This window comes from Halichoerus grypus, chromosome 13, assembly GCF_964656455.1.
Source record: "Halichoerus grypus chromosome 13, mHalGry1.hap1.1, whole genome shotgun sequence".
NCBI classification, from domain to species: Eukaryota; Metazoa; Chordata; class Mammalia; order Carnivora; family Phocidae; genus Halichoerus; species Halichoerus grypus.
The window spans coordinates 978,353-993,194 of record NC_135724.1 but is presented as its reverse complement, the minus strand read 5'-3'; the positions used below and the strand labels follow the sequence as shown (position 1 = coordinate 993,194).

Here is a 14,842-nt window from a genome sequence, read left to right as displayed (position 1 = left end):
GAACTTTCCCATTGTAAGAGTTTCTGAGTTCTCAAGATATGCATTTGTGTGTATATAAATAATGTATTTATGGACTTACTAACATTGGGAAGGTTTCGCTATCTCATTTGCTTTGATATACATACAGAGGAGTGTGCAAAACTGGAAACTGTATACAAGTAAATCAAAACTTTTAGAGGATGCTTTTAACATATTGGAAGTTCTAATTGTTTTTTCAGTTTATTTTAAATATAATTTTAAATAAATATAATATATATGTAATTTAGTTATTGGAAAGCCAGTGTCAAAATTACTTAATTTACTGTAACTCAGGGCATATTCTCACTGTTTGATGGAAATGTAGTTAGATATTGTGCTGATATAATTATTTAATTGAAGTTTTAAAGGTTGTCCTTGGAGAGATTGTGTTAATTTTTTCTTTTCCTTTTTAGGTTTTATATGAACAATTCAAGTTTTTCTTGAATCTCTATTTTCTGGTAGTATCCTGCTCACAGTTTGTACCAGCATTGAAAATAGGCTATCTCTACACCTACTGGGCTCCTCTGGTAAAAGAAAAGATTTTTGAAATTAAGTTAAATTATTAATATTTAGTATTTGGTTTTCAGAGTGGAGATGGTTGAAGGATGAAGTGATCAGGTTTCCAGAAGCATGATACTGCTGCTGTGTACCTTTGGACTTCGCAGCCTCGCAGGGGCGTCGGGCCGTGCGCTGCCTGTGCGTCTTGGCTCAGGGGCCACTGGGCGCCTTTGCTGGCGGGCGTGGGGGTGGTCTCCATGGGGCATCCTGTACGTGCCCTGCGATACCAGGTCTGTCTCACCAGCCTGGCTCCCCCCGTGCCGAGGGCGCTGTTGGGAATGATGGGGTGGGGTCTCCTCAGTGACTCTCTTGGCATCCTGATAGATGGGCACTTCTTCCCTTTTGGCTGAAGTATCTCAGTCAGTGAAGTCCAGACGGTTTCTGGTTGGCAGCTCAGTGTGTGAAAGTTTTTGAAAGGCAGATGACACTTAGCATCAAATATTTCAACTTCAAACGTAGTGCTGTTTTAATGGTTTGATGCTGTTTGCCAATAATTTTCATTAATTTTCAGCTTATACAGACAAAATGTGTGCCTTCTTTCTTCCTCTCACCTGGAAAAATGTACTGCTTCCTTTTGGGCAGATTACCAGCATAATCCAGTCAAGAAAACATAGTGAAAGGGCAGGGCTGGCATCCCCCACCTAAGCACTCCCTTCAGAACTGGACATCTGATCAGCATGCTCCCGACTTAATCTCTTCTGGTTGGTGCCGCCCTGGCCCCCCAGAGAGGGTCTTCTCAGACACGCCGGGGAGGACTGGCAGAGGGGGCTGAAATCTCCCTGACAGGGTCCCTTCAACCAGCCCCTCCTGCTCCCATCCACACAGACTTTCGAGTAGCATGGATTTGAGCGGTGAAAGTAACTGCATTGTCCTACAAATACAAAATCACCGAATGAATGAATACATGTCCACTCTTTAAATTAGCAAGGTTGGAAGACATCGGGGTTATTTAACTAGGGTGGTCAAGGAAGGCCCCTCTGAGGGGCGGCACTCAAATGCTATCCAGATGACAGAGTGGCTGGGCCGTGTGCAGAACACGGAAAAGAGATGTGCAGGCCAAGGGAGCCGGGGTGCTGGGGTGCTGCTGGAGCGTGGGGACGCGGGGACTGCGATGGAAGGGAGGTCAGTGGGGGCTCCCATTTCCTCCTGAGCGGGAGAGGGAGCTGTCTGTCTCTCTAGGTGTCACACAGCACACAGAGGACACTGGAGCTCAGACCCCTGTTGTCACAGTTGGTTCAGGCCAGGTGGCTCTGGAGAGAGGACAGAGACTGTTTTCTTTTTTCCTCGCGCCTTTCTTCCCCCTGCAGGCAACTTCTGTTCTGCATTTGAGATTCAGTTGTTACATCTCTCTTAATAATTTTACTGCTTATGTTTGTATCACTAAAATAATAGTATTGTTTGCATGCTTTAAAAAATCTATATAAAGATTATCTTACTGTATGTTTCCTGTTGCATCATGCTTTTTTGGCTTAACATTGATTTATGAAATGGATCCATGATGACACATTCACTTTTCACTTCTTTGAAGTATTCCATTGGATGAATATGTCCATCTTCCCAGAAAAGGAGACTTTGAGGTTTCTTCTCATTTTTCACAGTTACAGACTTTGCTATAATGGTCATTGTGATTGTACATTGTTCCCTGTGCACGTGAGCCGGAGACCCCTTAGGCTGTGTGCATCCTGGAAGTCTGATTGGCAGACTGCTCCTTACTTTTCCCAGTTTCCAATAAAAGCAGTATAGCATTACAGAAATTTTAGAGCATAGAGAAAATACGTGCTCATCCTAAAAACACGACTATACTTACAATTTCAATGTTTATTTCTGGCCACTTTTTCTACCCCTGGCTTCACGAGGTTGCCCTGAATCCCTTCAGTATCACTCCCATCTTGGGTTGAAATTCACTTTATCTGTGATATTCTCAGAACACAACATCTTCTTAAAAATCTAAAGTAGAATGTGTTCATTTCTGTTTTGCTTTTGCATCTTTTCCTATTAACTGTGATCTAAGTAGCTTTTAACCGAAGAAAATGTTAGTTTTAGATGGATTCCTGATGAGGAATTCATGCACAGAATCGACCGTGTCGGCCAGAGCTGGAGTGCGAGCGTGCGTGTGAGCGTCGGTGCCTGTCCTTCCTGGGCTTCCACGTGACGTTTACATCCTCTGACTCGACTGTCAGCCGGGGGCGTTGGAAATGCTTCGTCCTTCTCTTGTTGGCGTGTGAGAATTAACGATGGCGTTTACAGAAGCGCCTCGGTCAGCCCCTGCTGCGGTGTGCAGGGAAGGGACGTTGTTACGCTGCTGCACTTGTGTGTCAGGGGCCGCAAAGAAAGGTGAAAAGCCCATTTTTCCCATTTGAGTCACGCTTCATGTTGCCTTGTGACACGCCTGGCCAGCTTCTCGTGTCCCTGCTCTCCTGCCGCCCCGTCAGACCGCAGAAGTGGTCTGCTTTATGAAGCCGTGTCCTGTTGTTCTTTGGTTGGGTGGCAGCCACGATCGATGCCTTTCATCAGATAATCAGGACTGAAGGTTTGTTAGTATCTGTGCTTGCACTGCTGTGTACATTTTAACCTCTGATCTAGCAAAACTCTTAAAAAGGTGATGTGTCCATTAGATTCACCTTTGAATCCAAGAGGCAGGCTGAGGTATATCGGTTCCTTGATCCAAACTCACCTCAGAAAAAAAATTTTTAAACTGAAAATTCAGATATTATATACAGAAGATCTTTTTTATTAATCTAGGCAAACTTAACCTTTAAATCTACATCTAAAATGTGTAAATGTACACACACACACATATATATACTATATATATATATATATTTTTTTTTTTTTTTTTTTTTTTTTTTTAAATAAAGGAGGTGTGCTTCAGTGGGATTCTTTCCTAGCTCCTGATTCCTTGCTCTTTCTTGACCACTGTGTTTGGCCCTGGCCTTTGTCGAGGGCCTGCACTAGCATGTGGTCCTTACACACACACTCAAGTGTTTGACGTCTTTTCTCTGCCTGCTTTCTCAGGTTCTGTAAGTACCTGTAAGGTTGCTCAGAGAAAGGAATTAGTTAGCATTTCCAAATTCCTCCTTGCCAGAAACCTGCCAGTGAAGCATAAAACCATCACATAGCTGGTGGTTATAAAATCTTATGTCTGACGTCCACTAATTTTAAACAAGGCACTTCACATTTGTTCTGCTCTCCACCTCAAGGGTATTTCTGAAGACAGTGATGGTTTAATAATCTTTCTATATCAAGCACTCTGGCAATGTTATTTACTAGCTTCAGCTCTGATCTAATTTCTGTTATATTTTGCCATAGAACAGGAGAGCAAACTGAAAATAAGTGATTTTACTGCGTTCTTGTGTCAGAATGAAGGTTACCTTTTGCATCATTCAGTTTCCCCAGCAGCTCTTTGAGGGAAAGCTAGTGTAATCAGAGTAACAAAACGGATTGTAATGCTTCTATCAGAGTTAATCAGGTAGAATAGATCTAGCCATGCAGGCGGTTCTTAGATAAAGGAGGTCTGGATTGTTAACACTGCATCTTCCACATAAGCTGTGTTCCTGGTATTTTGTTAATGGGAAGTCAGACAGACTGCGTAGGTGAGCGGCCAGTCTGCGAGGACTCTGATTTTCGGTCCTTCTGTCCACTCTTTCTTCTGAGAGTCTCTGCATGTTGGAGGTGTGGATGGAGTACGGAAAGGAGGAACCAGATCAGTTACTTGGACTTATACCTCCTGCTGTCCAGAGACAAGCATGCTCAACATAAGCTGCACATTTAGTGTGACCTTTGCCAAAGTACGTGTGCTGCTCATGTCTCAGTCTCCCTGTCTGAAGTAGAGCTGAGGGTACACACCTTGTAGGGTTTCTGTGGCATTTAAAAGGTAACTTACTTAGAATATATAGAAAAGTCTCTGGCGTGGTTAAACTGATACTATAATATATCAGTAGAATTTTTTCTCATTTTATAAAATACCTCTTGTTTTGGCACTGACTCCACACGGCCCCTGGGCCATCTGGAGAAGAAGGAAGAAGGAGTTCTACTTTGTGGTACAGGATTTAGTCCCGGCCCATGGCCCGGCTGTGTGACACGTTCCTGTCAGGCATCGTGACTGACAGACCTGATGCACAAATACTGTGGTTTCGCTGTGAAATACTGTCACCCTCTTGGGTTTGCTTTTGGCTCTTCTAGGTGGCATTACTGTAGCTTCCATCTTTGACCTGCTTGGTGCTGAGGCCATGGGAAGGTCCAGGTACTCCTGTGGGGCCGCTTGTCCACATCTTCCATAGGCCACCGGTCTGTTCTGATCCAGTTACGACCCAGTAGATCTAAACTCTAAAGGCGGAGGCCCATGTGTGGTAGACTCCAGTTGTTAAGAAGGAAACGGTGGCATGGCATCTGTTGCGCCTTTCTGGTCATCTGCTTTATGTTGCAAGGCTGGCTCTTGGGGCTTTTCTCAGGGTAGATATGCCGGCGATGGACGTGGTGGTGTGGGAGTGACACCTCTTGGTTGTTGCTGGTCCTACACATCTGTCCTGTATTCAGGTAAACCTTAGATTTGGGGTGTGGCCCAGAGCGGCTTGTAGGTACTAGCAGTCTTTGCCTGTGACCAGGGCTCTGTCCCCTTGAAGAGTGCTTAACTCCTGTTTCAGAAGTTGGGACCTGCCCCTATTTGGTAATCTTCTCTAATATTACTGCTATAGAAATGAGAGCTTATTTTCACTTCCTGAGTTCTTGAAAGCACTAGGAACTATTACGTTTTGTGGTTTATAATTGATGAATGGAGAAGTAACTTTTGCTGTCTTTAAGCCATAGGTGTCCAGGGTGAAAGTTAGATTGACCTGGAGAGTCTAGATGACATATATATGTGTGGGCCTGTTCCTTGGAGAGGAGAGGTGAAAGTACACATTCCAGGCAGGGCTCGAGCAAATCTGTAGGCAGAAAACCTTCCAGGTGATGGTGCTACGTTAGCCTGATTCGGAGCCACTCCTTTAACAATACTATCTTCAGTCTCTAAGGAACAGAGGCTCGACAGCCATTCTCCCCTCTCTCTCTCAGGGCGAGGCGGTCACAAGTAGAATTGTAAGAAATTACGTATACACTGTGAACATGGGTCTGCAACAGTAAATATTCTCCTGCATGAGAATGGCTGCATAGAACTGTATTTCCTGCTTCGGTGGATGCATATGTTTCATGTTACTAAAACCGAGTTGAGACTCAGAGCTTTTGTTTTTAAAGTGGTATCATCTTCCCACCTGAGACTAACCGCATCTTTGAATTAAGGAAATACAGTATTTCAACATATGAGTGTACCATGAATTTCCTATTTATAGACATGCAGGTTATTTCCAGTTTTTTATATTTGATGCTGCTGGGATCCTTGTTTTTTTTGTTTTGTTTTGTTTTTTAGGATAAGTTTCCAGAAGTGAAACTGGTTAAAGTGTGTGCAAATTTTAAGGCTTTTGATAACACTAAATTTGTTAAAAGAATATTTTGGTATCTCCTGCTTTGGATTTTCATAGTTTTTTCTTTGTCTTCCTGTACTAAAAGACATCTAGATAGAAAGGAAAGAAGGAAATAGGGCTCTTTTCACAGTGGCGTGATCTTGTACGTTGGGAAGTCTGAGGTGTCCACACACACAGAAATGTTAGAACTAATAAATGAGGTAGTAAGGTTGTAGGGTACAAGATAGATACACAAAAACCACTTGTATTTCTGTATACCAGCAATGAGCATCTGAAAATGAAATTAGGATAACAGTTCCATTTATAGTGGCATCAGAAAGAAAAAAATACGAATAGATTTAGCTAAAATACAGGGTTGCCTGCTGGAAACTAATAAAACATTTTTTTAAAAAAAAATCAAAGATCTAAATAAATAAAAGTCATCCCGTGTTCAGGAATTGAAAGACAGTATTGTTACGGTGACAGCACTCTCCAAATTGATCTGCACATTCAGTACAATCTCTGTCAAAATCCCACTTGGCTTTTTGGCAGAAACTCACGAGCTGATTCTAAAATTCATGTGGAAATGCAGGAGACCCAGAGTAGCCAGTGCAACCTAGAAAAGAAGATCAACATTGGAGGACTCCTGCTTCCCCATTTCAGAGCTCATTTCAAAGCCACAGTAATCAAGAAGGTGTGGGACTGGCAGAAGGATAGATGAATAGACCAAGGAATACAATGTAGAGTCTAGGAATAAACTTTGACGTTCATGACAGATTGGCTTTCGGCAAGGATGCTAAGACCGTTCGGTGGACCGTTCAGTGCACTCAACGAATGGTGCTGGGGCACCTGGACAGCTGGATGCGAAAGAATGAAGTTGGGCCCGTCCCTCAGGTCATACCCAGAAAACCACTCGTAAGGGATCATAGACCTCAATGGAAGAGCTAAAACTGTAAGACTCCTGGAGGAAGACATAGAGGCAGATTTTTGTGATCTTGGACGGTAAAAGCCCAAGTGACTAAAGAAAAACTTAAATAAATTGTATTTATCAAAATTAAAAACTTTTGGACATCAGAGGATACCATCAGGAAAATAAAATGATAACCTAGAGTGGGGGAAAATATTTGTAATCTCACATATGCTAATCACATGTCTAACGAGGTATTTGTTTCCAGAATAATACGAAGAGCTCTTACAGCTTCACAGTGAAAAGACAAATGACACCGTTAACAAGTGGGTGTAGGATCTGAACACACATTTATCCCAAGAAGATATGAATGGCCAATAAGCTCCTGTTAAGGGGTATAACCACTTCAGGAGGCAGCCTGGCCGTTCATCAAAATGCTAAACAGGCCACCTCACCCAGAAGAGGCAAATTCATAGAGCCAGAAAGTTGGACTACTGGTTGCCAGGGGTTGGGGGCTGGAGGGGGATGAGGGTGACCACTGTCCAGTGTGGGGTGTCTCTCTCTTTGGGGTGATGAGAATAGTCTACGGTCAGATGGTGGTGATGGTACAACTCTGAGCGTAGCAGGGAGGATCAGCTTTGCGTAAACGCAAGGGCTCACCTAATGTGGCCTGTTGGTGACACAGACACAGCCCTGGAGTGACAGACTGTTGTCCTTTGAGGGCAGTTGTCCAGTGTTGGGTCACTCACAGAGTAGCCTGGGGAATGCGCGTCAGTGTAACACGCAGCCTTCTGAAGAGTCTGGCCGTAGAGAGGTAGACTGGAAGAGTATTCACACTCGGAAAACATGAGTGTAGCTCTGAGATGTCAGCCACGTGTCAGGGGAATAACGGACTTCACGACAGAGCACAAGCACATCAGCGTTGATTTGTGTGGCCTCAAGCTGACCTGTTGAGGTTTTGCTCGCAAAGCGGGACAAGCCTGTGCAGGAGGAGGCTGTCGTGTTGGGACTGCGCCGCGTTCCTTCCTGCTTCCTTCCACCAGCAGGATTCCAGTGCAGAAAGCATAAGATTTTATCTCAGCCTTTGGTAATTTGATATTTAAAGGCTCGAGCGTTCTAAATATAATTCCTGGGTTGGTTTTTTGTTTGTTTTTGTTTTTTTTTTCAGATTGTTGATTTCTTTTTTCTTTGGGTTACTAAGTATTTTCTGATGTTTAGCTTGAAGTACATGTTATGATACGAATTTTAAAAAATTATTTGGGAATAGGGAGAATTGTAAATCTTTTAGTATGTATTATATTCCTCTTGTAGTGTTGCATTATTTTTGTCTTTGTTTTCATTTATGTTTTAGAAGTAATATAAATTGAGGGGGGAAAAGTAAAACTGCTTGGTTAAAGAATATTCCCTTAACTTTTTTGTTAAAGCTAGTTTTCTCAAATACTATATTTTATTTTGTTTTATAGGGATTTGTTTTGGCTGTTACTATCATGAGGGAAGCAATTGATGAATTTCGGCGTTTTCAGCGAGACAAGGAAGTGAATTCACAGCTCTACAGCAAGCTTACAGTAAGAGGTTAGCAAGACCCTTTTGATCTAGCTTATCATTTGCTAACTGTAACCATCATTTTAGAGTTAACATAAGTGAAAGAAAACGTGTCTTAATTCTGTTAGAAAATAGTATGTGATTACATATGGTATCTAATTAATTTTTTTAAATAATCTAATGTCTACAATTTCAAGAGAACACATGTGAAACCTAACTGGTGTATGCACATTTTCTGTGAATATCACCTACCTAAAATCTGTTTGTGTTATATTTAAACACAATCATAAAGGTCGGACAGACATCTGGTACCATGGCCTTAAGTGAAGGGAACTTGGGGCACCTACAGTAAATGTCATGATCCAAAGTGATAGCTGCTTTATGCCCATTTCTCCTTCACTTCATTCAGGGCTTTAAGCCTTCCCTAATTTTATGTTTTTAAAGAGCTTGTTTCTTTGGTCTCTCAGTCCCAGTGGAAAAGAAGCGATGTGTAGAGGAGTGTGGGAGAAGCCATTATAGGCGGGCATTATGCCTGTCGAAAAGTGACACCATGACAGTCATTACTTCAGCAAGGGACTGTGAAGGGGGGCACTGAGGAGCTAGACAAGTATTCATAATAACTTGGAAGCTGCTTATAAAATGAGGTTTAGAGTGGAGTTTGTATCTTCTGTTTACATGTAGACATTTGTACACTGAATTTATTTTTTTGAAATAATTCTCCAAAAAATTTTTCTGTAGCTTATTGGGATGTATTTCATATAACATAAAGTTTATCCATTTAAAGTATACAGTTCAGTGGTTTTTGGTATGTTCACAGAGTTATGAAACTATCAGCACCATCTAATTTTGGAACTTTTTTTTTTTTTTTAAAGATTTTATTTATTTATTCGACAGAGAGAGAGCACAAGTAGGCAGAGTGGCAGGCAGAGGGAGAGGGAGAAGCAGGCTCTCTGCCGAGCAGGGAGCCGGATGTGGGACTCGATCCCAGGGCCCCGGGATCATGACCTGAGCTGAAGGCAGCCGCCCACCCGACTGAGCCACCCAGGCACCACTAATTTTGGAACATTTTTAACATTCTAGAAAGAAACTGAATATATTAGCCGTCATCCCATTCTTGCCCCTTCTGACCCTCTTCCAGGCCCAGGCAGCCCTCAGTCTGCTTTCTGTCTCCGTGGATTTGCCTCTTAGGACAGGTCACAGAAGTGGAATTGTGCAGTATGTGGGCTTTTGTCACAGGCTTCTTTCACTTGGCATCCTGTGTTCAAGGTTCATCGGTGGTGTGGCACCTTTCAGGCTTTATTTCTGTTTGTTGCCAAATAATATTCCACTCTGTGGTATTCTGTGTTGTGTTCACCCATTCATCTGTAGATGGACGTTTGGTTTGTTTCCACTCTAGGCTATTGTAAATAATGCTGCTGCGAATGTCTGTATGTGAGTGTTTTTGTGTGAACATTGTTTTATTTCTTTTGTAAATATACCTAGAAGTGAAATTGCTGGATTATATGGTGACTATGTTTTTGATAAACTGCCAAGCTGTTTTCCTAATTGGCTACACCGTTTTGCATTCTCACTGGCAACGTGTGAAGGTTCCAGTTTCTCCACATCCTCATGGGTACTGTTATTGTCTATCTTCTTTATTGTGGCCATCCTGTTGGGTGTGAAGGGGTATCTCACTGTGGCTTGATTTGTGTTTCCCCAATGACTAGTGATATTGAGCATCTTTTCATGTGCTTATTAGGTGTTTGTATGTCTTCTTTGGAGAGATGTTTATTCAGATTTTTTGCCTTTTTTTTTTTTCTTTGTGTGTACCTCTTTTAAGATACCACCTTTTTTTTTTTAATTTTATTTTACTGTGTTATGTTAGTCACCATACATTACATCATTAGTTTTTGATGTAGTGTTCCATGATTCATTGTTTGTGTATAACACCCAGTGCTCCATTCAATATGTGCCCTCGTTAATACCCATCACCAGGCTAACCCATCCCCGGGCTTACTGTTTTAACTGGGTTATTTGTTTTTTTAATTAATGACTTGTAAGCATTCTTTATATAATCTGGATTTAAGTCTCTTGTCAGTATATGGTTTGGAAATATTTTGTCTTATTCCGTGGCGTGTGTTTTCTTCTTCTCGGTGTCCTCTGACGCACAGAAGTTTTCATGTTGATGATGTCCGCCTCCTCTGTGTTTTCTTTTGTTGCTTTTGCTTTGGCATTGTAGCTAAGAAACAATTTACCAACCCAAGGTCACAAGGATTTACTTCTGTATTTTCTTCCAGGGATTTTATAGTTTTAGCTTTGACATTCAGATGTGTGATTCACTTTCATTTCATATTTTGTGTATGGTGTGTGATATGGGTCCACATTCCTTTGCATGTGAGTATCCAGTTGTCCCAGTACCATTTATTGAAAAGACTATTCTTTTGAGGTTAAATTGAATGATTAACTATTAAGAAGCTTTGATGCTTAAAGCTGTGGCATGGTAGAGGTTAGGTGTGTTGTAGAAAAGAGGTAAGCTTGTGTTTTGGAAAAGAGAGTCCCCAGAATGGCCAGGCAAATTAGGTGTAACCTTGGTGTGTCTTTTTTAGAATACAGTATAGATCCCGGCTTATTTTTTAAATTGTTTTTAACTGTGGTATTTGGACTGTGTAGAGATTTGTTTCTATGTATTAATTGTATCATTCAGAACTAAGTGGTATGGTGGTATCTGAGAAACTGGCAGAGGAGACAGTCCTGCATGCCCTTTCTTCCACAGAAACACGGAAAAGCCAAGCGCCTGCCATGAGGAATGCAGCCCACATTCTTGACTGGGGACTCTGGACCCTGCTCTGAAGGGAGTAGAGCAGGACTTACTTGCAGAGAATTGTGTCTGTCTGTCCAACCTGTCAGGGACACATGAAGGACGGACTCAGGATGTCTTTCTTTCATCTAACTTGGATGTCACTCAGGGCAGAGGAGCCAGAAGCCAGTGGGCATTTCTCAAGCCTCTGTCAGGCTAAGGAGGCAGCGGTAGCTTGGGGCCACCAGTGGTAGTCGACACACAGAACAGAGGGTCACATGCCAGGCTGAGGACGCTGGAGAGGGGATTTCTTTGGAAAATTAGGGCATGTAAAAGTGCCTGTGTTTACTGGGGAGTTTTGAAAGCCACATCCAAGGCCAGCCCTGGATCACGCTCAAAAAAGACCCCGAGAAACTGTTTTGCCTCTGGCCAGTCTCTAGGCTCAGTGCAAGCAGAGGGGAAGGCTCAGGCTGAGTTCCAGGCAGTCTGGCTCTGTGTTGGGGTCCCCAGCACAGAGGCAGTCTGCAACGATTGGGAGAGGTTGGTCTCACTTTCTCTCCTCTGTCCTTCTCCCTTTCTCCCTCCCTTGCTTCCTTCCTCCCTCCTCTCAGCTCTTTCCTTCTTCCCTCCCACCATCCTTCCCTTTCTTTCTTAGTCTCGCCCCCTCCCCATGCAAGGAAATCCTTTCCAAAACACTGGCTGAAAGACTTCTCAGTCCATACATGACAAAGAATACACACTTCACAAAATGCGTCTAGAGAAGTCACTATACGTGCATGGGTACGCATATACTGAACAACAACACAAACCCAGAAGAGGGGGAAGGGACTGATTGCCTGAGTTACCAGATTATAGTAGTCAAAGTGTACAGGTTTCCACAAAAAAATTACAGAACATGCAGAGAAACCATGTGGCCCAGTCACAGAGGAAATGAACAGAAACCGTCCCTGCAGAAGCCCAGATCCTGGACTTAGGAGACAAAGTCTAGATCAGCTGCCTTAAATCTGTCCAAGGAGCTAAAGGAAACAACTGGAAAAATGCTGAAAGGATTAGGAAAAATGATGAGGTTTTTTGTTTTGTTTTGTTTTTTAAGATTATATTTCTTTATTTGACAGAGAGAGATACAGCTAGAGAGGGAACAGAAGCAGGAGAGTGGGAGAGGGAGAAGCAGGCTTCCCACTGAGGAGGGAGCCCGATGCGGGACTCGATCCCAGGACCCTGGGATCATGACCTGAGCCGAAGGCAGACGCTTAATGACTGAGCCACCTAGGTGCCCCGACAAACGATGTATTAACATACAGAATACCAATAAAGGTATAGAAATTATAAAAGAAGCAAAAAGCAAAAATTCTGGTGCTGAAAAGTACAATAAATTAAAGGAAAAACTCACTGGAGAATGTCAGTAGCAGAGTTGAGCTGGCAGAAGAAGGAATCAGTGACCTTGAACCTAGGTAATTTCAATAACTAGATAATTTCAAGTGGAATTATCCATTCTGAGAAGCAGAAGGAAGAGTGAAGGAGAATAAGCAGGTCCTAAGGGATGTGGGCAGTGCCCAGTGTACTAACGTGCACACAGTGGGCTTCTCGGGAGGAGAGGAGGGAGAAAGGGTGGGGAGGCTGTCGTAGGGAATAGTGGCCATTGACTTCCCAAATTTGATGAAAGGCATGACCACATATTCAGGAAAGTCAGTGAATCCCTAGAAAGATAAATGCAAGGAAATCCGCACTGAGACACATGACAATCAAACTGTTGAAACCCGAGGACCAAGAGAATATTCTGAAAGCAGTGAGAGAGAAACACACAAGGAAGGGCTCTTGAGTCAGAAACCGTGGAGGTCAGAAGGACGTGGGGTGACATTATGAAGATGGGAAAAGGAAAAAATTGTCCACCAAGTATTGGATGTCCCTAAACCTATCATTCACAAATGAAGGAGGATTGAGACATTCCCAAATGCCTTTAGAATCGAAAACAGGGACGCAGGCAGATAGGCATACACCCGTGTTCATGCAGCACTATTTATAATTGCCCACATGTCCACCGGTGGGTGAGTGGACAAATTATGGTGTTTTCTCACATTGGAATATTATCCAACCATAAAAATTAATGAATACTGATAAACCCAGGTGAACCTTGAAAACATTACACTCTAAGAGAAACCAGACACAAAGGGTCATGGACTCTATGATGTCATTTACACGAAGTATCAGAACAGGTAGATGAATGGAGCTGGAAAGCAGGTTGTGGTCGCCACGGCCCTGGGAAGTGTCGGCAGTCGTGGGGGGCGGGCAGCTGCTTGGTGGGCATGACACGTCCTTCTGTGGTGAGGAGAATGTTCTCGGGCTTGACAGAGTGGGTTGCACAACATCGTGAGTGGACTCAGTGCTGTATTATTCACTCTAAAATGGCTGATTTTGTTACGTCATTGTCACCTAAAAATAGTAAAAAATGTTGAAGGCATACTAATCTTATGTCTTTTACACTTCTGTGACACTCCAACTCAGAATATTTTAAAAATAATTGTCAGTGGGTTTATTTCAAAGACAAATGCAAATTTACCTTTTTAAACAAGATCGATCATCATTGGTGATCTTTGGAAGGACATTTTACATGTAGATGATGATGATGATACTGCTTTTTTTTTTTACTTCCTTGTGAGTGTCAGGTAACTTGCTCATTTGCATAACCACCATTCGAGGTAGGTTGGCTTATCTCCACGTTGCAGGTGAGGGACCGGAAGCTCAGGCCGTGTGATTTGCCCTGAGCCACTGCAGTTTTGGTAGAGTTCATATTTGAACCCGGACCATTCTGATGTCACACCCAGTGTTCTTTCAGCTGTGGTGCTTTGCTCTGTGGCTGGTTATTCTGATGCAAATGACTGATAAGTAAAATCTGGGATGTAAAAAAAAATGTATGTATATGCTCATTGACTTTAGTTTGAAATTTGTTTTCTTGTCAATATTTTACGTTCATCTCCTTAATTTCTAATATTTCGTAGTGATCTGTTCTTTGAATGGCATTGATGACTGTTTCCTTATGTGACTTAACTGTGGTTGTTATATCATATTTACAGTACTTGAACTTTTTGTATTTGGAGTTCTTAAGCACATTCTTGTAGAAATACTCTGGGAAAGTGTTCTCTGCCGTATGTTTTCTGTGGAAAAGGAAAGCCACGTCCACTTTTAAGTATGCTCCTATCTTTGGGGTGCTTTGTTAGAAGCAGAGAATATTTTAACTGGTATGCAATGTCAGTCAACACTGAGATTCTTATTTTTATTTATTTAAGTTTGTTTGTTTATTGTTTTAGTCATCTCTGTACCCAGTGTGGGGCTCAGACTCATGACCGTGAGATCAGGGGTGTCATGTGTTTCCTGCGGATCCAGCCGGGTGCCCCGGCACGGACGCCGTTTAGTTAGCTGCATGTGTTGTTGCCTGAGAAGCTGCTTCTCTTGCCGTGTGGGAATTCTCTGTGTCTGCTGCTGCCCCTGTCCCTGCTTTCTCCCTGTTTGTGACTGCTTTATTCATGTTTAGCCCAATGGACAGCATCTGAGTCAGAGCCTAGCAGGAGAGTATGAAATTGTTGGCAGCTCTTACAAAAATCCCTGACG

The 14,842-nt window shown here is 42.6% G+C and overlaps 1 protein-coding gene across 7 annotated transcripts in view; it reads left to right on the top strand.

The window, feature by feature from the left end:
- Window positions 1-14,842, top strand: part of ATP9B (ATPase phospholipid transporting 9B) — a 251,414-nt gene that overhangs the window by 35,103 nt on the left and 201,469 nt on the right. For 5 of the 7 annotated variants that reach the window (XM_078060152.1, XM_036068816.2, XM_078060153.1 and 2 more), the window contains exons 4-5: window positions 432-545; window positions 8,382-8,490. In XM_078060152.1, the coding sequence (XP_077916278.1) occupies window positions 432-545; window positions 8,382-8,490 (223 nt within the window). Of the gene's footprint in view, window positions 1-431; window positions 546-8,381; window positions 8,491-14,842 lie in introns of those variants that run through there. The other 2 variants (XM_078060154.1, XM_078060156.1) reach the window with 1 other exon arrangement.